The sequence below is a fragment of the Equus przewalskii genome, chromosome 19 (assembly GCF_037783145.1).
Source record: "Equus przewalskii isolate Varuska chromosome 19, EquPr2, whole genome shotgun sequence".
Lineage (NCBI taxonomy): Eukaryota > Metazoa > Chordata > Mammalia > Perissodactyla > Equidae > Equus > Equus przewalskii.
Genome location: NC_091849.1, coordinates 54407996 through 54432411, shown reverse-complemented (window position 1 = coordinate 54432411; position 24416 = coordinate 54407996). Strand labels below are relative to the sequence as shown.

General features: G+C 36.1%; 1 protein-coding gene across 8 annotated transcripts in view; it reads right to left on the bottom strand.

Annotated features, from left to right (window-relative positions):
- The window catches only part of ZNF451 (zinc finger protein 451), a 79519-nt gene that overhangs the window by 11839 nt on the left and 43264 nt on the right, over positions 1-24416 (bottom strand). The window contains exons 8-16 of one of the 8 annotated variants that reach the window (XR_011530134.1): positions 23721-23874; positions 23077-23224; positions 18323-19926; positions 15922-16065; positions 14475-14605; positions 13382-13568; positions 5877-5945; positions 526-704; positions 340-377 (exon numbers count right to left, since the gene is read on the bottom strand). Coding sequence is in view for 5 of the 8 variants with exons in the window: in XM_070586344.1 (XP_070442445.1) it covers positions 3935-4005; positions 5877-5945; positions 13382-13568; positions 14475-14605; positions 15922-16065; positions 18323-19926; positions 23077-23224; positions 23721-23874 (2508 nt within the window). In the remaining 3 variants the exon portion in view is untranslated. Of the gene's footprint in view, positions 1-339; positions 378-525; positions 705-3922; positions 4006-5876; positions 5946-12061; positions 13569-14474; positions 14606-15921; positions 16066-18322; positions 19927-23076; positions 23225-23720; positions 23875-24416 lie in introns of all 8 variants that reach the window. The other 7 variants (XR_011530135.1, XM_070586344.1, XR_011530136.1 and 4 more) reach the window with 7 other exon arrangements.

The following is a 24416-nucleotide window of genomic DNA, read 5'->3' as shown; positions in this document are numbered from 1 at the left end:
TGAAAGCAGACTAAAAAGAGAGAAATTATCAACTAAAAAAAGTTCACCTTTGAAAAGATCAAATAAATTGATAAACTTGTAATTAGACTGATCAAGACGAGAGAAAAACAGGGGCTGGCCCCAGGGTGTAGTGATTAAGTGCAGCACATTCCGCTTTGGCAGCCCAGGTTTGCAGGTGCGAATCCCAGGCATGGACCTATGGACCCACACCACTCGTCAACCACACTGTGGTGGCAACCTACATCTAAAGTAGAGGAAGACTGGCACAGACGTTAGCTCAGGGCTAATAATCCTCAGCAAAGAAATTTAAAAAAAAGAAGAGAGGAAAATAAAAATTACCAATATCAGGAACAAATGAGGAGATATCACCACAGATCCTACAGAAATATAAAAATATATAAAAACAGAATATTATTATGAACAACTTTACACTGGTACATGATAATCTAGGTAAAATGAGCAAATGTCTTTAAAAGCACAATTCTCCAAAACTGACACAAAAAGAAACAAAACCCAAATACTTACATATATTAAAGAAAATGAATTTATTATCAAAAGACTTCCCAGAAAAAAAACTCAGGGCCCAGAGAGTTTTACCAGTGAATTCTCCGAAACATTTAAAGAAGAAATAAAATCAGTCTTGGAGTGAATTCAACAAAATGGAGGAGTAGGCAGCTCTAAACACCTGTCCTTCCATAGAAACACTGAAACACAAGCAGAAACCAGAAGAAACAATTTTATCAAAAGTCTGGAAAACAGTCACAGGTTCACAGCAACCAAGCAAACACTGAATCAAGAAAACACAAAAACAGTAGGAAAGCCTTGTGCTATTTTTACTTGCCCTTTCCCCATCACTCCCTGATTCAGCAGCAGTCTTGAAGGCAGCAGCCCATATTCCTAGTGTGGGACCTTGGTCCAGATGGAGCAGAGCAGAACCTACAAACTTGTGTTTGTCTGTTCTAATCTGTCTCCACTTCAGGGGCCTGGGTTCAGTTCGGGGGTGTGGAACCACACCACTCATCTGTCAGTGGCTATGCTGTGGGAGCAGTTCACATACAAAAAAAAAAAAGAAGGATGATTGGCATCAGATGTTAGCTCAGGGTGAATCTTCCTCAGCACAAAGGAAAAAAAGGCATCTATATGTACTAGAGAATTTAGAAAGCCAGGCACATGTCCAGGACAGGAGGCATGCTCAGAAACTACATGAGAAGTCTCTAAGCTTTTGCTACTGGCTGATCTGTAGGCTCACTGCTAGCCTAGCTAAATGTTGAGGGTCCCAGCATGCAGCCAATCTGCAAAGACTGGGAAAGGTTGCTTTTTTTAGCTCATGGTATTTAAGGAAATCTCTGTCAAAACACTAGCTGAACACAAGCTAAAGGAAGAGATCTCAATGACTATACATGACAAGGATGCAAAAATAGTCTGGAAAAGTAACTAAACAAATGGACAACTGAAACCTTCAACAATCAAGAACAGCAAACTCTGGGGAAGAGAGAGAATCGGATTTCCAGAGGTGCTACATTAAAATATTTGCATATCTAGTTTTCAACAAAAACACAAAGAATACACAAAAACATGAAAGTATAGCCCATTGAAAGGGAGAAAAATTAAGTTAAATAGTCCTTGAGGAAGCCTAGATGTTGTTGGACTTACTAGACAAAGGCTTTAAACTGTCTTAAATATGTTCTAAGAGCAAAAGTAAACCATGAATAACTAACTAAAGGAAACCAGGAAAACAATATATGAACAAAATAAGAAATATCAATAAAGAGAGAGAAATTATGAAAGGCCACCGAATAGAAATTCCAGAGATGAAAAGTGCAACTAAAATGAAAAATTCATTACAGGAGTTTAACAAATTTAACCAGACAGAAGAATCAACAAACAAAGACAGCACAATTTATCCAGTTTGAAGAACAAAAAATGAAGAAAAGCAAGCAGAGCCTAAGGGACCTGTGGGGTACCATCCAATGGACTAAGATACATATTACAGGAGTCTCAGAAGGAGAAGGGGCAGAAAAAATATTTGAAGAAATAACAGCCAAAAAATGTCCCAAGTTTGATGAAAGACATGAATCTATACATCCAAGAAGCTCAACAAATGCCAAGCAAGAGAACCTCAAAGAGATCTACACTGAGACACATCATAGTCAAACTGTCAAAAGCCAAAACAACAAAAGCAGCAAGAGAGAAGCAACTCATCACATCTAAGGGATTCTCAATAAGATTAATAGCTTATTTCTCATCAAAAACCACGGATATCAGAAGGCAGTAGGATGACACATTAAAAGTGCTGAAAGAAAAAAAATACTGTTAACCAAGAATTCTATTCTTCAAAAATGGAGGAGAAATTAAGATATACTCAGATAAACAAAAGCTAAGGGAGACTGTTACTAGTAACCTGACCTACAAGAAATGCTCAAGGGAAATCCTTCAGCTTGAAATGAAAGGACATTAGACAGTAACTTGAAGCTCTATGAAGAAATAAAGAACATTTATGGGAAGTTATGTCTCTGTTTTCCTTTTATATGGCTAAGTCTATGTCTCTGTTACTCTCCCTTCTCTCTGCCTTAATTTCATTCTCTTGGAGGAGAGGTAATTATGACAGAATAAGAAAGAACCCAGTACTAGGAGTTAGAAGACCTACATACAAATCATGCCCCAATCATTTTGAGGCTGTGAATCTGAAGGCACATAACTTAACGTTTAGAAAACTAAGTTTTTATGTAAAATGAGAGAATATTCTGACTCTCACAAGTTGTTATGATTGAGTAGTTTTTAAAGTATTAGATTTTTCATAAACATTAACTAAATTAAAAAACAAATATACTAGGCTCTGTTATCCTTTTTTTTTAAACTGGACATGATATGGAGTTTTACTGTTTACATTATTACATTTTAATATTAATTACATTTTAATACAATTATATGTAATATAATATTACATTTTAATATTAATAATTATATTGATGACTGCTATTAATTGAAGGAACTCTAAGGCACACTCTTGACATTTATGGAAAGATGGTTTTGCAAGGGTAACCATCCACATAATGCTGTCCTCTTTTCTCTTCCAGTGATTTGAGTCAGAATACCTCTCTTAAGAAGGCATACCTCCAGAGCAGATCTCAGATGTGGGTAACAGTGAATAATGAGGATGATGATGATGAAAATCACAATAACAGCAGCAGCAACCAACACATGTACCGCCTCTGATGTGCCAGGTTATTCTAGCAAGACAGGTACACTAGTATTCCCCTTTATGGTTGTTTTCCCCATTTTTAAAATGAGAAAACTGACATACAGTGAAGTGACGTGCCCAACATTACGTAACCTATAAGCAGCAGAGCTGAGTTTTAACCCAGGCAGTCCAAATCCAAAGTCAGCACTCTTTACCACCAAGCTATGTGGGCTCTATTTCCCCTGTCTAGTACACAAAATAATGTGCATAGGATCTTTATAACTGGCCTGGATAATCAGAGACTGATACTGGTCTATAGAGAACAAAGAATGAGACAAATGACAGTGGAGGGAAGGGGGACAATCAGGGAAATTGCCTCCCCAAGGCAAAAGGCCACAAGCAAATTTATCCCGCCTTTTACTACCGTTTGTCAGGCATTCACAGTGTTGTGTTGGGAAGGGAAGGAATGAGAAGAGAGTTCAGAAGTTAAACTTTTTTGAGTTTTGCCATCAGGTCTGGACTAGACAATCACTTGGCTTCCATGGTGCAGAGTCAAGAAAATCATCGAACATTCTCCCAGCCAAATGGCCTCTGTCTTAATTTCCTTTTTCTAGTTATAGGGAGTGGGTCCTAGCAGCTCTAACATGTTTTAAGTTTGTTATAAGTTTATTAATTCAACAAACAATCATTACGGCCAAACACTATGCTGTTGAAATAAAGACAAATAAAACATGACCCTACCCCTCAAGGAGCTCACAGTCTAGTGGGGATGAGAGATGCCGACAGAAACTTTTTAAATCCACTTGGTATGGTACAGAGAGGATCTAGAGGAGGCAGTAGTTAGGGGAAAAAAGGAGGGGGGGAAAGGAAGAGTATTAGAAGAAAGTGCAGAAGAGACCATATTTCTTAACTCACATGGAACCCTGTGTGCTTCTCACATTTATTATATATAAATCATCAGGAAATAAAAAAAAAAAACTGCACACACAACACCTCTCTGATTTTTCTTAGAATTGGAGCATTATGTCCCTACCTTATATGACAACTAGTTACAAGTTTTAAAGTATCTTTTCTTGAATTCTTTAACATTAATCCTTTTTTTCCAAACTAAAGAGTCACAAAAATATAACAACTCTCTAAATCTCCAAACCATAAAATGTATTACATAGATAATAAAATGATAGAATTTCTGGTACATATTCATTTATACACATCTCAGATTTCCTGGGTTAGCTAGGAGCCCACAAAACTGTGAAGGCTTCCCAAGTGTGGTTATTTAAAAGTTCTAATTTTGTCTGGCATTTTCCACGGGATTAGTCATGGGTGGCAAATAAAGGCTGCAAAAGTCTGGACTACTTAGACACTCAATGGTGTTTATCTTTTAATGGCTTGATAAACAACCTAGCTGGCAGTTTTGTTTAAAACTTACAAATGTTCTTTCATTTGTTTAACTCATCATTATGTGGCTGCTAAGTACTGAGCTAGACCTTGCAAGATCATGTTGGAAAAACAAGTTGGTCAAAAAGCTGACTTCCAATTAGGCTGTAGATTTACTGCCAACTTTGTTTAACCAGTGAATTTTGGCTATAAGAGAGAAAGATTATAGTTTTCTACTTCATTGAGTGGATAAATCAATTCCACTGCTAGACTCAAATTCCCAAACTCCTAATAGCACAAAGCTCTAGTATGCTCTCAGTCAAGCTAATTGCATTATATGAGAAGTCAAGCAAAAACACAGAAAACAAATCAGCTTGGCCACTGTTTGTGCTTCTTTAGTCACATTTCCCTACTTTCTAGTCACCACATTCTCACTCTCAAATCTTCAGCAACAAATACTAATTGGAATGCATATTAAGATGCCTACTGTTGTCCTTTACTGTCAAAGATGCCAATAAAATAGTTTCAACTTCAGTGAAGCTTAAAGTATTTTCTAAAATCTGTTGTTTCATTTTTTCCCATGGTTAATAAAAAGCATTCTGTTATGGAAAAACCAAAGTAAAAAATGAGCATACAGCACAACCAAATAGTAGTATATAGCCATCAAATGATCCGATGTGAAATAAATAAAAAGTCCTCTTCACCCTACGGAAGGAAATAACTTTTCCTTCAAGAAGAGGGGAAAAAAATTTTAATTTATAGAAACAGTCCATTAATATTTAGATATAAGTGCTTGTTTTCATGGTTCCACTGTATAACTTCTAATATTCTTAATTTAATACTACTTAAAAGAAATAAAAATTAGGGAACCAAAATCTTCCCCAAGCCCAGGGGTTAGCAAACTTTTCCTGAAAAGGGTCAGAAAATAATTATTTTAGCCTTTTGGGGGGAAGGGGGTCTATACGATTTATGTCACAAATACTCAACCTTGCTTTTGTAGTGTGAAAGCAGCAGCAAAGACAATTCTTAAATAAAAAATGTGGCTGTTTCAATAAAACTTTATTTACAAAACCAAGTGGTGGTCTGGATTTGGTCCAAAGGCTATAATTGGCTGATTCCTGTTCTAGCATCCTAAACTAGTATTGCCCCTAAATCATCTTACAAGACAAAATGCACATTATCCTTTAAACAGGGAGATAACTTTTTTTAAACTCAGGGATAGGTGGGAGCAGGGGGGATGAAGGGGTGAGAGAGGGAGAAATTTAAAAAACATACAGATACAGTCAAGTAAGGGAAAGGATTAACTCCATTAGGTTACCTTCTGTGGATCTGAATTCTTCTCCTACTGAAGTACTTTTATTACCCAGGTTATCATCACTGTCACATTCTGTAAGGCAGAATCAATAAATGCAAATGTATTTCTAAAAAAGTTACTGTGCCATAATTTATGTATTTGCAAACAATATTATTTTCAATGACTTCTCCCATATCCAAGCTTACTAATTACAATTAATTAGTATTACAACACTTTTCCTACAGCTTTTTTTCAAATGCTTACCAAATGATATTAGTTAAATCAAAAAAAAAAAACATTAATGAAATAGGCAATTCAATTTTAGTTTTCTATTCAAAAAAATTATCTGAAAAAGTTCTTTTAACATAACTGTTGGGGAAATATAAAATTCTAGTATTTAAAAAAACTAGAAATTAAAAAATGCTAGTGTGTTTATTTGGACCTAGCAAATAAACTCCCAAGTTTCATTTGCATGAAATCATCTTAAAATTTTTAACACTGGTGACAGATAAAATTCTCCTGTATTTTGAAACTTATATGCATTCACCTCTACAGAGACCATAGGTTTAAATTAACGTTGCCTCTGGAATGGCATAAACTCACTTACCTGACATCTCACATGCTTTTGTAATGAGACCTATGGCTTTATAAAAATGGCATAACTTAGTAGGTACTGTAAAATTCACTTTAAATTTGAACGATGGTACTATCAGTGACCTAATATTTGGCTTATCACTTTAAACATATTTAAATATATATAGATATATCTCATAGTGATTGAATCACGGTTTAAATAACTGAATATAAGTCACACGGATTATCTGCTTTTGTGAAAATATGTAAAAACTTGAAATATATTTAAAAATTCAAGATTTATAATTGTTTATAAATAAAAATCACTATATTTCCTTTATATTTCTTTGCTGCAAAAATTTGTTATTACAAGTCATCTTTTACCATTCCAGCAAATATACTATTGCTCTTTCTACAATCTGTATATATGTCTACTGCTTCAAATATTTCAAGCAGCATCTCAGGGAAATAAAACATTACATTTACAATTTGAAGAACAATAAATTAAGACTTAGAACATTAGGAACAAAGAGAAAATACCCAAGGTTTCTGTTACTACAATTCAAAGTCAAGGCTAGTCAAAAGCAAGTCTTAACTGGCCTCAACGATTTAGCACTGCACACAAGGCTTAAAGCAAACTGTAGCTTTGATCACAAGGATCAGCTTGACACTAGGTTGCAAAAATTAAAAAGTTTCCTTTGCCTCATTCAGCCCCACCTGTAGAACACAGAAAATCATGAGTATTCTTTCCTGTTTTTATTACCTTGCACAGAATTAATTGCATCAGATAGATTTTTAGGATAGTGCCCAAAGTAACCAACTACAGTCTCATTAACAGGCTGAGGAAACAAGAGGTAGATAGACTTTTAGAATTAAGTTGAACAATTATTTTATACAACACCTACTTGATAGAGCACGATGCTGCTTCAATCATCTATACTTTCTCAGCATGGGTGAACTTTTACGTTCAATTTTTAAGACAGCTTTAAAAGTCCATGTGATTGGTATGACTCTATAGATACCAACCACACTTAATGCCTCCATCCCATTCAGTCTGGACAGAAGATACAAACCAAACAGATACAAGACAGTCCAAGGGAGTGTTTGAGAGTCAACAAAAACTATCTTGAAGCACAGCAAAATCTGTCTTCAATTTGAATTCACTAATTCATAACAGCCTATGCTCAAGCTCATCCTTGCATTACCTAAGGAAAATATTCTAGGTAAGTTAATACTTCACGTAAAACTGCAAGGAAGATGTTTACCTACTTAAGAACTATAAACAAATGAATATACAAAACTGTTTTTAAAAAGAAAAACTTACACAAATCAAGTCAATGTTCTTCAACTAAGCTACATGACATGGGCAAGGTCTCTTATATAAACATCTCTAAGAGCCCATAAAACTTTTTATATAAGCAATGGTCATCACCAATGCAACAGTGGAAAATGGTAACTCAGAAATTCAGTCATCAAGAAGTATGGCTGGGGTAGGCGCAATAATCTAATAATTTGGGAAGTAAGAATAAACAAAAAAAAACCCTCAAAATGTATGGTCAATGTAGTAAAAACAAGTAGTGTAGCTATTTTATCCGAAGGAGGGTGTTCTACAAGCAGGGGTGAATGAAAAGTGGTGCTGGCGTGGTCCCTTGACTCAGCATGTGCTCATCACATTGGCATTACATCTTTACAGTCTCAGGAAAGAAAACAGGGCTTCTTTATTTAATGATGAGACAAAACATCCTAGGGAACTTACACACTAATCACTTTCCCTGGCTATGTTTGACACATAATCAGCTTATTTTTTTAAGTATCAAAACCCACGATCAAATCTTTTTATCTTCTGCCAAAAAAAATAAAAATGCATCTTCCTAAATGTTATTTCATAAAAACCTTGCATATTTGGTATCTTAACACACACTCCGCAACGTCCTTAGAATGCAGCAGAACATCTCTATCTTCGTTCTTCAAGGATATGGTTAGAGCCAGTAATTCACACTGTATTCTCTACATCACAAAAGCAGGTATTTGCATCAGTGAAAGCCTCAGCCTTAGCAGGTGACACCGAGAAAGAGAAAAGCATTTGCTTATGGCCACAAGTAGCTTATTTTAACCTTTCTGGACCTTTGCTCCCCATTGATAAAATGGGGTAACTTAACATATCCTACCTCACAGTGTTGCAAAGAGGATTAAACAACATGTGGAAGAAGTTCTTCCAACATGTTTAAACATCTTCAAACACCACCAATATAAAAAGCAGCCAGCATGGTGGCTGGCACACAGTAGACTCCCAATAAAGTTACTTTCCTTTTTCTTCTTTAAAACAACATTTAAGTGACAAGTTATATCTGCATCTTTAAAACATGAGGCTTGAGTTAGAATGAATATCTATTTCTGAATAAAATGTTACAAGGTCCAAAGGAAGAGAAAGTCTACCTGGCTCCTCTGATTAGGATTACTAGAAAAGATCTATGTATCTTAGAAAGTTTTTAAAAAGCGAAGACGGGTACAATATAAAATAGAACTGATGAAGGATAAGGGGACCAAGGTATCAATTAAGGACAGATTAATAGCTAACTTTAAATCTCTACAAAGATTTATAGATACACCATAGCTGTAATCAAAATGTTGGTGCTGGAACCCTGATGCTTAGGAGAGATCTTATAGGACAAAAACTATGACACATTCAAATATCAGACTTAGTCTAAAGGCTCACCTTGCTACAAAGAGTAACTGATTTACCCTAACTAACCAAGTCAGAGATCTAAAAAAGCGTCAGTAGCAAAAAGTATCACCTGTCCCCTCCCTACCAAGCAAAAAAGTAATACCTTATGACCAAATGACTGAACATTCATGGAGGGAACTGGCAACTCTGAACATCTCTATTTTTACCGAGATAAGTACCTCCTGAGAAAACTTTCAATTAACTAAAAAATTGGCAAAGACTAAATATTTAAGATACTATATGTTCACTGATTCTCATGACACTATTAACAGATTCTTCCTGTTTATACAGGAAGTTCCAGTCTAATAAAATCACTTTCTGGTCCTAATAATAGAAAATTTCTGAAAAGTTAGAAAGAAACAAGAGATTCAAACTGATATCATTTGTCTATGCTATAGTGGAGATATTAAAAACTTGAAAAATCACCAGACTACTTGTAAAATAATGATAAATACGAGAGAATGTTTCACCGTATATGACTTACAGTATGAACTTTTGTCACATCCTAAAAATGAGAGTGTTGTGGGTGGGTTGGTTGGTAACTAGGACCCTTGGGACCACAAATCTCCTGAAATTGTATGTGACACTATATACACATGTTCATTTTTGGGGAAAGAGGTATAGAAATCTTTTGACAGAGTCTCAGAAAGATCCACTGACTCCCAGCCCAAAACCAGATTGCCTTCAAAGCTATCTGGTTGTCACCTCTGAAGATAGGAACACTGTGCTAAGTAGATGAAAGGAGTTATCCTGCATTCTTGTAGTTACCAAAATTACCCTAAAGGCTCAATAGGAATTAGAGTATTTGTTGACACTGAGAGAAATACATATTAAATATCATTTCTTAACAAAAACTATCTACTATTCACAAAGCCATTCGTTAGGAAAGGTGATGGAATAAAGTTATCCAGGAAAGGAACTGTTCTTTGATTTCCTCTTTACACAATTCACTACTGGACAACTTGATGCCTGTAAGTCCTCCAGGAAGAAAAACACTTTTGTCTTAAACCAAACTGAATCTGAACACACTGTGATTCAGTGCAACTTCTGTTTAATTTTTGAGTTACAAGAGCATCTTTAAATCTAGATCTAAAGGCAATATCTTGATTTAAGGACTTTACACTTCTTTGGCCACTTAATTTTAGTAATTTTCATTACTTGTCAAATGTAGTGGTTACAGCACACGAAAAAGTGTTCAACACCACTAATCATTAGGGAAATAGATATCAAAACCACAATGAGATACCACTTCATATCCATTAGGATGGTTACCATCAAAAACAAACAAACAGGGGGCTGGCCCGGTGGCACAGCTGTTAAGTTCGCTCACTCCACTTTGGCGACTCAGGGTTCACAGGCTCGGATCCCAGGCATGGACCTACACACTGCTCATGAAGCCATGTCGTAGCAGTGTCCCACAAACAAAATAGAGGAAGACTGCCACAGATATTAGCTCAGGGATAATCTTCCTCAAGCAAAAAAAGGAAGATTGGCAATGGATCTTAGCTCACGGCCAATCTTCCTCACCAAAACAAACAAGCCAACCAACCCCAGGAAATAACAGGTGTTGACAAGGATGCATAGAAATTGGAACCCTTGTGTAATGCTGGTGGGAACATTAGACTCTGCTGAAAACAGTATGGAGGGTTCTCAAAAAATTAAAAATAAAATTATCGTATGATCCAGCAATTCCACTCTGGGTATATACTCAAAAGAACTCAAAGCAGCGTCTCAAAGAGATATTTGTACACCCGTGCTCATAGCATCATTATTCACAATAGCTAAAACATGGATGCAATCCAAATGTCCATCAATGGATAAGCAAAATAGGGTTTATACATACAATGGAATATTAATTCACCCTTAAAAAGAAAGGAAATTCTGAAATATGCTATAACATGGAAGAAACGTGAGGACATTAAGCTAACTGAAATAAGCCAGTCACAAAAAGACAAATGCTGTATGATTTCACTTATATGAAATACTTGGTCAAAATCAGAGACAGAAAGTAAAATGGCAGTTGCCTGGGACTGTGGGAAGGGGAATGAGGAGTTAGTGCTTAATGGGTACAGAGTTTCAGTTTTGCAAGATAAAAAGAGCTCTGGGGATGGATGGTGGTGAGGGCTGCACAACAACATAGATGTAGTTAATACCACTGAAACGTACACTTTAGAATGGTTAAGATGGTAAATCTTATGTATATTTTACCACAATAAAAAAAATTGGAGGGGCCAGCCCAGTGGCACAGTGCTTAAGTTCACACGTTCCACTTTGGTGGCCTGGGGTTCACCGGCTTGAATGCTGGGTGTGAACCTATGCACTGCTTGTCAAGCCATGCTGCAGCAGGCATCCCACATATAAAGTAGAGGAAGATGGGCATGGATATTAGCTCAGGGCCAGTCTTCCTCAGCAAAAAAGAGGAGGGTTGGCAGCAGATGTTAGCTCAGAGCTCATCTTCCTCAAAAAAAAAAAAAAAAAATTGGACAGAAAAACTAAAAAAAAATCTAGTGGGTAGGAATCATATTTTATTTTTATAGTAGTAATAATAAAAATAGATGCTATTTATTGAGCACCTAAAGTGCTTAGCATACTGTGCTAGACACTTTACACATAACATTAATACTTACAACCTCATAGATATAAAAAAATGAGGCTCAGAAAAAGTTGAGTAACTTGCCTGAAGTCACACAAAGCAGCAAAGTTAGCATTCGAACCAAAGCTCACGTCATTCTCTATGCACTGCACTCTCTCTGCATGTCACAAAAATTCAGAATAAAGTACACATGTGCCCTCTAAGAGCAGTAAGTTCAAAAGAGTACTGATTATGAATGAATGATAAAAAATGCCTAGAGCATAAGAGACCTTCAGAAGGGAACAATCAGTACACAACAATAACCTACATATAGCTTACCTCCAATCCTAATATACTCATGCAGATCTACTAATATGCTGCTCTCATTCCAAATGAAGTTGAAAGAAAGGCAAATGCCTACCAGGTTTCACATTCTACGTTACAACAGAAATGCTCCCCAAAGCAGCAGCACAGGAGGAAAAGGGGGTTGGCCTAGGGTGGCAAAGGTGAAAACTTAAGTATTAAGTAGATACTGTTAAAGATTGGGGAAGGGACAGTAAAAGCACAGAAAAAAAGATCAAAAGAAAAAAAAAAGGAGTCAAAGATAGAAAAAGTAGACGAAAACAAAAATTACAACATTTATAGGAAGACAAAATTCAGTACTAAGCCATGACATAAATAAGAAAAACAGAGTTGAGTCTCCCTTAAAGAGCACAGTTGGGCCAGCACATCAATGATTCCTAACTTCGCAGAAGTGAACTGATCCACTGTAATGTGTGATTAGAGCCAAGTTCTTCAGAATGGGTTTTCCATCAAAGTGTGGCTCTAAATATGTTCAAAGAAAAAAATTAGCTAGAAGGAGAGCAGAGTTGGAAAATTTAAAGGTATACAATAAAAATGCCCAAAAGCAGACAGTTCTTCATTGAGGTCATTCATCAATAGCTTCAAATCTTATTCATGGCTGCCAATTATCAAGATATTTAAAAACTATTCTTTTATTCTCTTCTTTTACCCACATTTATTTCAGAAATTATGAAAAAAACACCTATCTGAATCCCTAAAATTACATCCTTTCTTAAATACTGGTTAGTGAAACTGGATATCAGCACACCCTCTCAATGAACCATCTCACAGCGGTAGAGAAGAGAGTGTAAGCCGCAGGAATGGGACAGGAGGTACCTATCCTTTCCAAGGAAGTCAGGATCTCTCAGGGCTTCATTTTCTCACTGTCAACCTCTTAAATGGTCTTTTTTAAGTAAGCCATATTATTGCTTACTGCTTTCTGGTTTCACCTATAAGTACTCTGCTTTCTGAAAAGCTGAAAATAAATTCGGAATTTCAGCAACAAAGTGAAGATCTGGATTCTGAGCTTTGCAAAACTGTACTAAAATATTTCAAAGCATGAAGATATATTTTATACACATGAATATAGATTTTATCTATTAGATCAAAAAAGGCTCCAGAAAATTATGAATTCATCCTCCTAGAGCACTAAAGAATGAGAGTGAGATGAGGGAAAAATAAAGGCGAGAGAAGTATGAGAGCATGACGGTTTAGTGAGCAGGCAGCAGTTCACTAGTGGACAGCAGTTTATTGGTTTCTCTCAGCAGTGACGTCTCCTCCTCTTGGGCGGTTTGCACTGTGGCTGCAGCTGCGTACCTTTGGTCGTATCAGATATGCTATTTAACAAGGCACACATCATATCTCCCTCTAAGTGGTGAGGGTTTAGTATATGTGCTGGCCTCTGAGTCTTCTTAAATTGATTCTCTAGCTCCAGAAATCCTTGATCTCCTGAGAGGATGGTGAAAGGAATTTGCTTGGGTAGTTGTTCATCTAGACGGCCAGCCTAAGTTGGAACAAATGGCATGTGTTGACAAAAATTAGCATTTGAGTTTCAAATCAGGTTACATCTATTTCAGAATGAACACATCATAGAAAGGTATATTTAGCTTATTCCCTAGCTCCCACTAAAGTATAATATAAAGATCTTCATAAATGAAATATACCACATTTAACCAAATATAAAATGCCAACAAGTATAAGATAGCTATTTCATGTACCACTAAGAAAGAAAGCCAAAAGGAGTCAAACAGGAGGCCCCCACACAAAGCTGGAACGCTGAAAGGGCTACACACTCAATCTCAGGGTAAGTCAGAAATCGATCTGTCATAGAGAAAAGGTCAGCAAGGATATTTGCATAACGCAATCTAGCACTGGAAAGACAGAAAAAGAAATGCCTTGTAGTTCAAAACAAGCAGCAGTCAACAGGTTTGCAGAATTGCCATTTGCAAAATTCGTGTTATCAGTGTGATACATAAACACTTAAGCAGAGAATTTAATTTAAACTGGGTCTCAGTTTGGTAGTTTCTCTAGGTGACTGGCAGAGACAAAAGCAAATGCAAATCTCATCTAGACCAACAGTGATTATGAGAGTGACTCCCAATTTGAGAGATGTTAAAATGTGGGAGTGTCGGAGCACAGATCAAGTAGTGCCATATCTTGCTCATTTATTCCACAAATAGTTGAAGGTCGACTATGCGTAGCCGAGAGTCTGCTAGAACTTGGGGATAGAGCCGTACATAAGTATCTACGGACTCCCGTCCTCATCAGCCATAAGTGGAACCTGATGCAGAAGATTTTATACAGAAATACAGCAGTGAAGAATGAGCTACAGTCATTATGATTCAAGTGGGGGAAAAAATCCAGACGGGTCCTAGATTTGCATTAGATTTTGAATAAAACAATGACTCACATGCATACATATGGCAAAATCAGCAGCGTCTTTTCTTTTACTACAGCGAGGATGAAGGAAGAAGCACCCAATTCTATTCAGGTAATTATAGATCTTACAGTTGAGTGGAGGCTTCCAATTGGTGTTTCCTCCTATTGTTTTTAGAAAAGGCATAAGTGATAGTCAAACAATAGGGAAAAGAAATAACTGAAAAGTCTATCAAGGAAAAAAAATTCTAGAAAAAAAACTTTTCTAGGGGGAAAATACTAGATGAGAAGGAGGAACAATGCAGTTCTAGTGCAGATATCACCACCTTGTTGTTTTACAACCTTGGGAAAGTAGACCAACTTCCCTGAATCTGCCTATTCATCTGAAAATTCCCAGTGATGTTACAGAGAATCAAAACTAACGGGTGTGAAAATGCTTTGAAGGGTACCATTCTATGTGAATAGAAGCATTAGCAGTTTTTTACATCCAGGTCGAGGCTGTACGGCGGATAGAAATGACGGACAACCAGCAAAGCCAGACTTACTGAAAGGTTGTGCTGGCTACTTTATCCAGGCCAGTACGTTTCTATCCTAAATCCCAATCCTCCTCTGTCTATGCTGTTTCCCATCAAACACGAAGTATATCAGACGCTCACTAAACTTTTGTAAATCAAAGAAGTCTCTCTCCCAGGTTCGGTCAATGGTTTGTAAAGCGATTTAGATGAAGGTACACATATTGATGAAGAGTAAGGTTGAGCTGAAGAGGCAGTTATGGCATGTTGAAAATAACACTAGTCCTGCAGCCATAAAGCCCAAGTTCAAAAGCTAACTCTACTATTTATTAGTTTTATACTTTGGAAAAAGTTAACTTCTCAGCCTATTTCCTTATATTTTATTTTTTTATTTTTAAAGGTTTTATTTTTCCTTTTCCTCCCAAAGCTCCTCACTACATAGTTGTGTATTTTTAGTTGTGGGTCCTTCTAGTTGTGGCATGTGGGACGCTGCCTCAGCATGGCCTGATGAGCAGTGCCACGTCTGCGCCCAGGATTCGAAGTGGCAAAACCCTGGGCCGCCAAAGCAGAGCGCGTGAACTTAACCGCTCAGCCACGGGGCCTCCTTATATTTTAAAAGGGAGGTAACCATAATAATCAACAAGCCTGTGTTAGTACCAAGTACAGTACCTGGCACACGGAAGGTGTTTATTTAGTCTGCTTTTTTTAATAAACAGAATAAAGGTTTTTTGAATCTGTACCTAAAGATCCACAAACTTTCGGTAACCAAACAGAGCTAATATTTAGCATAGAGAAACGTAAAGAGAAAAACATTCTAGCAGAATAACTATAATGCAAAATGACAATATTCCAATTATGTTCCTATGTTGTATTAAGCAAAGCTCAAGAGGGGTCCTTTTAAAGTGAAGCATATTCGAAGAGAAAAAAAAAGGGGGAGGTTGTCTCAAATGTTTCCCTTACTAACCATACCTTGAAAGCCCCAAATAAACGTTCCTTGGTTAAGATGCCCTGGTAGATGACCAAAAAAGTTTGACCAGTTATCAAAATCTACAAAGACTATATGAGTCATGGTTCGCAGGTAATCCAAATCTGGAAGCTCAACATCTTCTTCATCTGAGAAGAGAAAAACAGTAACACAAGTTTGGTGAGAATTAGCTAAAAATATTTTAATTTCTAAAGTTTAAAACATATTAGAGAACCAATATGCAAAAATATTAGTCTTGCACGTTATTCATTTCTATCTGAACCTTTTCGTGCAATCCAAACCTGTACATGACACAGTACACATATCAGATTAAAATTTTCCTGAGTATTTCAGAAATTTGATTATCCTTTCTATAAATATACACCATTGTTCCTAAACTTTCTTTAAAAGTCATTTATAAAAGGAATTTTTAAAATAATTAATATACTGGAAGAACTAGAAGACCAAGTTTTAAAGCTAAATAACCAAAGACTTGCACCATCCATCAAAATAAAATTTCAAGGTTACCTGCTAAGAACTTTCTCCCTGCCAGAATTTCATTCTTTTCCTAATCTAGACTGAACTATTATTAGCCCTCTGGCTCTGTGATTAGATATCCTCCAGAGCAGAAATGAGGTAACTTACAGTCCTGCTGCCATAATGTGGGGCACAGTGGGTACCAGTGGCACACCAGCACCTCCCACCATAAGCACATCTTTCCTGGCTCTCTCAGCTTCTTTCACCGTTCACCATTCTCCAACTCTTGTTCTCCCTCCCTTTACCTTCTTTCTTACTTTTCTACCTTGACAAGGCCTTAAAGCTTCTAGCGGTAGCAATGCAAATCTTAAAATTTTTAATTATTTTTAAAATAAATAGCTTCTACTCCACCTAAAAGAGACACCCTCAAGTATACTACTGCCATCCCCTCCCATTTCCAAGCCACCCATCTTATTATAACTTTTTTAAAAATTCTCAGTAATTGTAGATTTAGCTACTACAATTATCTTCTCTCAAACACAGACCAACTGGCAAGCCATGCTGTGGCAGGCGTCCCACATATAAAGTAGAGGAAGATGGGCATGGATGTTAGCTCAGGGCCAGTCTTCCTTAGAAAAAAAGAGGAGGATTGGCAGCAGTTAGCTCAGGGCTAATCTTCCTCAAAAAAAAAAAAAAATCACAGACCAACAAACACTAACTCCCAAAAAGCGATCAGAAGAGAAAAGAAAAGCACAAGGGAACATAAAGCAGTGTGACCACTGTTTCACTGTTGGAAGCAGTTAAACGGGTCTGTAGTATGCCATTTAACAATTTCTCAAACATGCTGTGATTAAGGTGATGCTGGGATCTACATAGGCTACAGAGCAAGCCTGTAAAGTCAGCGGTTCATAAAAATATTTTATTAGCTGAACATTTCACATATCTTCATTGTCTCCACTCTACTTCTATAACTTACTGAGTTAATATTTATTTAAAAAATATACTTAAAATTATACTCTAAACAAAACAAATTATACTTCTAAACAAAAGAAAAACACTGTACTCTTTGAGACTGACTTAAGCTCATTATATGGAAAAAGGGAAGTCTAGACTAAGTACAAACAAGAGGATTCACAGCTCAATCTCCTCCTTCGTTTATTGCTACCACTTGTAACTCTACATCTAATTGCTATTTTAACTGTAAGAAAAAGCTTTGCTTCTAAGAAAAACATAACAAAAAAATACAAATTCTGAAGTGACCTTTAAGATTTCTCACACTTACAGAATAAGGCCAAAATAGAAACAAAAAGCACTGACTTGATTTATCTTTTTAATAAACGTAAATCTAAATGATAAGAAAAATCTAAATGATAGTAATCTCCAGGACGGCTTTCGAATCTAACTTTCAGAAAGACTATCAATTTTCTTCCTCCTCTCAAAATTCTCATGTCTTTTGTAAAAGAAAAGAAAAAGTTATCTAAAATACATTATTATTGGGGCCGGCCCAATGGCACATTGGTTAAGTGTGCACACTCCGCTTTGGCAGCCCGGGGTTCACCAGTTCGGATCCCGAGTGCAGACATGGCACTGCTTTGCAAGCCATGCTGTGGTAGGCGTTCCACATATAAAGTAGAGGAAGATGGGCACGGATGTTTGCTCAGGGCCAGTCTTTCTCAGCAAAAAGAAGAAGATTGGCAGCAGATGTTAGCTCAGGGGTAATCTTCCTCAAAAAAAATAAAATAAATAAAATAAAATACATTATTATTTAAAGATAACATATACAAATTACTAAAATTAAATGACTAATGTATCATCCTGTTTCTTACTTCAAAATTGAATCATTATTAGCTTTCACAAAAATGATGGCCACAATACATGTATGTTTCTATATCCATATGTGGAATTTGCATTAGACTTGTAAAGCCATACCTATATTCTGAGAGCTTAGGTCATTCTCGGCTCCTTTCTCCACGTCTGAACTTTTTGGACAGCTTACTGCCTGTTTCGGTTTTCTCTCTGTGCGTGAGGTACTGGCAGCAAACTTGTAGAGGCTTGTTTTTTCAGATCCAAAATGAGCCACACTAGGTTTCTGTGAGAAGCAGTGCTTTCTATGGAAGTGCTGCTGAGCACTCTCAGGATCATGAAATGTTTTGGTGCAGGTGCCACACTTGATCACATACTGCTGCTCCTCCTCACTCTTTTCTTCTCTGTGCACTTGATGGATATGAGTGTTCATGTCGGCTACGTTCTGTGCTGTTGCGGAACATAAACTGCAGCGAAACCACAGTGTACCTTTATCCAGCATGATTTGGAGACATCGACTATAATCTTCCTTTCTGTTGACTTTACAGATGTAACTCTCACGGCAACCACAGGTTAACAGGTTGCTGATCTCTACTACTGGAAAATCAGTCTCAGTTTTAATCGAAGTTTCAGTTTTTTCTGACACAAACACATAATCTATACTGTGGTGCTCCTTATAATGACTCAAAAACGCTTCTTCCACATTAAAGATAAGATCACAAAGCCCACAGAAGTACTTTATCTTTATCTCATTGTCATGTTCATCCTGGCAATGTCGGTACAGTGTTTCTACTTTGTGAAAAGTCTTTTTGCAATGGGCACAACTGTATCTATGGAATTGGTGACTTGCTAAAGACATGCAGTGCTGCTTTACACATTCTTGGGAATCAAACATATCTTCACAAATTCGGCATTGCCATTTACCCCTTGGAGGACGGTTCGCTGGGGAATGATCGGTAATAGTAATAGTTGAAGAAGGATTCTTAGCAGTCAAATTACTCACCAGCATTGCAGAGGATGATGCTAAAGTTTCACCTTCTACCTCATCCGTCTCATAAAAATATCTGTGTCCATTATGAAATTCGGTCACATGTGCCATGATAGTCTCTTTCCTTGTTAACTCCTTTTTGCATGTCCGACACCAGAAAAGAAAGTTATTTAAATGTGCCCCTCCGTGAATGCGGCTCATATGTAAACGGATGACCCCTGAATCTTCACACACCTTTCCACAGACCACACACTTATAACACATTGTGTTTGCCGAAAAAACGTGCTTTTCTACTGCATCTTCACTTGGGAATTGTTGACGACATTCACAAAACCAGGTTTTAACAACTGACTTTTCTTTCTGGACACAGAATCTATCTTCACAACTTTTATCTCCTAAATTCATCTTCTTTTCTGGAATGGTGCTGTGATCTTGTGAGCAAGATTCTTGAACAGACATAGTTCTTTTAAGAGATGAAAATTTTGATTGATCTAGCAATAGATGCAAGTCAGAAGGAGGTTTGTTCCCTTCATTGCTGTGGCAATAAAGTAAGACTGATTCTTCCATTGAGTTAATGGCTCGGACTTTGTGTCCTGAATTCTTCTTGTGATTTCGGGTACTGCTTTCATCCACAAAGCCTTGGTTGCAATTTGGACAATAACCTCTCAATATGAACTTCTCTGCAATCTGGGCAATGCTTTTCTCAGCTACAGCTACAGGACCAGCATTTCGACAACGAACTCTAAATTGGATTAAAAAAAAATTAAACTCATAAGTATTTTCTAAATATAGTATCTCTGCTTTTTTATTGTACGAATTATAGAACAATATAAACATAAGCACTAAAACATATTGTTCAATAGAGATGCAGATGATATATTATTATTCTATCATCCCCAAATACCTGAGTACTACCTACGTTTTGTCTGTTTTTAATCCATACACAAGAGTAAAACTGTGATCAAAAGATTAAAAAAAAATTCAGAGACACTTTAGAAAACTAAAAGGAGTATCAAATGCACTGATAGAGGATCTTATCACACAAGCAAATTATGAACCATTCTATCTATGTATGTATGTATCTATCTATCTATGTATTTAACATATTTTAAGAGTGGGAAATTATACAAAATGTGGTCTTTAATTATAGTTGAATTAAGTTGGAAACAAGAAATAATAATAAAAGCCCCTAAATATTTGGAAGTTAAATCTCTAAATCTTTAGAAGTTAAATAACAGATTTCTAACAAATCTATAGGTCAAAGAAGAAATCAAAAGGGAAAACATAAAATATTTTTAACTGAATGAAAATGAAGACAACTTACCAAAATCTGAGGGATGCAGGTAAAGCAATGATTAGAGGGAAATTTATAACTTTAAATGTTTATATAGAAAAAGAAGGCCCAAAGTCAATCTAAGCTTCTATGTTAAGAAGCTAGAAGAAGATAAGCAAATTAAACCCAAAGTTGAGAAAGAAATCAACAAACTAAAAAAAATGGGCAAACAGAGAAGCATCAGTGAAATTAGATGCTCATTGTTTTAAAGATCAACAAAAATTTTTTTGAGATAGATTATAGAAAAAAACTTAAAATCTAAAAGAAAGTTGAATTTTTTAAAAAGTGAAGTAAACAAAATATATTCCTGAAGCAAGAATAAGCAAAGGTTTCTCAAACAAGACAGAAAAAGCAGGACCGTAAAAGAAAAAAAAAATCAATAAATTATGCTTATTGAGATTAAAAGCTTCTGTCCATCAAAAGACAATATGAATATGCGAAGTATAGACTAGGAGAGAATACATTCACAGTACATATATGTGACAAAAGATTTGTACCAATAATATGGTAAGACTACCACACTCACTATTAAAAAGGTTAAACAATCTAATTTTTAGAATAGGCAAAAGACTTGAACATTTAACAAACAAAGATAAATGAATGGCCTATAAACACATGAAAAAGTACCCAACACCATTGTTCATCAGGGAAATGCAGATTAAAACCACAATCAGACACTCAAACAAACAGCTAAAATGAAAAGACTGGCAGCACCAAACCTTGGCAGGATGGAAAGTAACTGGAATTCTCAAACCTTGTCTACTGGTACGAACACTTTGGAAAGTGTTTAGCAGTTTCTTATAAAATTAAACATACACCTACTCTTTGACCCAGCAATTCCACTCCTAGACACTCATCTAAGAGAATGAAAATGTACGCCCATAAGAAGACTTGTACAAGATGGATATAGCGGGTTTACTCACAATAGCTAAAAACTGCAAATAATCCCAATGTCCATCAACATGAGAATGAATATATTGTGCTATATTCATACAATAGAATACTACTCACCAATACAAAGAAACAACATACTAAACAACACAGATGAATTGCACAGCTACTATGACAAACACAAAAGAGAGCATACTATATGATTCCATCTACATGAAGTTCTAGAGGAGACAAAGCCAACATAAGGTAGAAACAATATCAGAATAGAGATTGCCTGGGGGTGAGAGGATGGGAAATGACTGGGAAGGAGCACAATGGAACTTTCTATGGAGAGGTGATATATTATAAGTGTGGATTAACAGATGTATCCATTTGTCAAAATCATAAAACTTAAGATCTATGCACTTCAATGAATTTAAATTGTATCTCAAAAAACAAAGAACTTTAACAAGTCAGAACCAGGACGATGAACCTCAGTAATTATTCTGAGTATATACAGCATAATTATATTCTGCTACCTCAGTTTTATTAAGAACATATTTTACTTGAAGGTGTAAAAACAACTGTTCTATTTAAACAAACGCAATTGTATCACTTAGTAGATACAAACTTTTAATGCATTTTAAAGAATTAACAGGAAAAAAGCATCTAAATGTAAACTACAGACTTTGAATCATAATTCTAACAAACCAAATGTAAAAAAGCTTTATGAGAAGGGCTGGCCCCGTGGCCAAGTGGTTACAGTTCCACACACTCCGCTTTGGAGGCCCAGGTTCACAGGTTCAGATCCCGGGTGTGGACCTGCTCTGTTCACCAGCCATGCTGTGCAGGTGGCCCACATATAAAGTAGACAAAGACTGGCACAGATGTGAGCTCAGGCCTAATTTTCCTCAAGCAAACAAAAAGAGGAGGACTGGCAACAGACGTTACCTCAGGGAGAATCTTCCTCACCAAAAAACCCAAAAAAAACTTCATGAGATACTCAGGGAAATTAGATGACTGCCTAGGTATTTGATATTTAAAAGCTACTAGTTTTCTAAGGTGTGAGAATGGTATTGCAGTTATTTTTTTAAAAGAGAGAAGAGTCTTTATCATTTATAGATACATACTCAAGTATTTACAGATAAAATGACATGATTGGCTTCAAAATAGTAACTTGCAGGGAGCGAGAGTATAAATGAAACACGACTGTCATGTGTTGATAGCTAGTGAAGCTGGGTGAAAGGTACATGGGGTTCCGTACACTATTGTCCTACTTTTGTATATTGCTTGATAATTTCCATTGTAAAGACAAAAAAAAATCCTTGATTATTTGATAAATGTGGCCTTTCACTGAAATTTATCTTTCACATTTATGAGATACTTTCCATTCTGGTTGACTGGAAAGCAAGGTTCTATTTTAACCCTCCCCTCCACTAGATACACACTCATAGAACACACACAGAACTCAGAACTGTTAGCTTGTTCTACACTCACAGCAATATCAATATATCCACTTTTTCCACACCTCTGACTTCTCTCATTATGCTAAATTTGATCTCCAGGCAAATGCACACTCTCTTTTTAAAAGGAGAAACATGGAATAGAAAGTACTCGTTGAATCCTCCCGCTGGTGAAGAGCTTATTGGGCAGGATTCCCTTATAGCCCAGAACTAGACCTGTACAAACCTGAAATGGGCAGTGAGCTCCATGTGGGAACGCAGTGTCTGATGGCAGGCCACACACTTAACTTGAAATGCAACATCTTTGCACAGAGAGATCAAAAGTTTCTTTGCAAAAGATGGAAATGATATTGGATGTGCTATTCCCTTGTCATCTGAAAGACAAAAGAAACTATAACCTGCAAAGATTTGAATATAGAGTGACCCAACCTTCCTCCCCTTTGCCTTTCTCAACATTGGTACAAGTAAAAGAAAATAGTCATTTTGCAACAAAAATCAAAGGGAAGTCATTTTCTAGCCTTAAGTGTAAAACATGCTGAACTCAAACTCAAATTAAAATTTGAGTCTTGAATGCAGAGAAACACCCAACTAACTTCCCAGATATCATGGCTATACACAAACATTATGCTGAATACATGTTTTCTTCCCAAGTTTCCCTTCATTCCTCAAAGTAAGGAAATCTTACCCTTAGGTACAGACAAAAAAATGAGAATCTTATTTGAAAAATAAAAATTAAGATAAAAACCTTTCACTTTCATAGTTCTCAAACAAATGTGAGGATATTACCTCAAGAATTATCTGAGAAGTATGGTAAATCAGCAAAGATTAAAGTAGCTAAGTAATTTTCAGCAGAAGAGAGTATTAACATACCACCCATTTTAAACCTCTGATGGAAATGATTCTTTCCAGACATATGCTTCAAACACTCATCCTTGCTGCGAAAAAGAAGGAAGCAATTTGGACAGGCAAAACACTGAATAATCTGAGGAAGAAGGTTGTTTTTATGTCCATCATCTGCAGCTTCCTAAAATATAAGGCAAAGCTGTATTATAGACAACTAAAATCAATATTCAATTTCTTAAAATAAACTTTCAAAATTTCCTATTTAATATTTATTTGGAATATTCTGTACTGGTTTTTAACATGAGAACTTTTCTTCCCTAAGTGTGAAGTGTGGAATTTTTATCATAAATGAGGTCAAATATGTAAAATTTTTAGTTCTTTTCCTTAGAAACAAATGATGACCATCTTTCTGTGACAATAAATACACATATACATTTGCTTTCTATATAATTTTCCCTTTTTAATATACATCCGTAGATAGTATATAAATGCATAAATGTTTTCAGATCCCATTACTTTTTCTTACGTTTTGCTTTATTCACTCTACCCTGCAATATAACCTATGTTGTATTCTGTAAATTTCTCCATGCTTAATCATCTACAAAAATATATGCAAATAAACATACAAAGGGGATTACCATTGTTTTATCAAATATAGTCATCCTTTCAGATTCTTCTGCCCCTTAGTTTTCTTATTCTACAATATCTAATGGAAATCCCTAA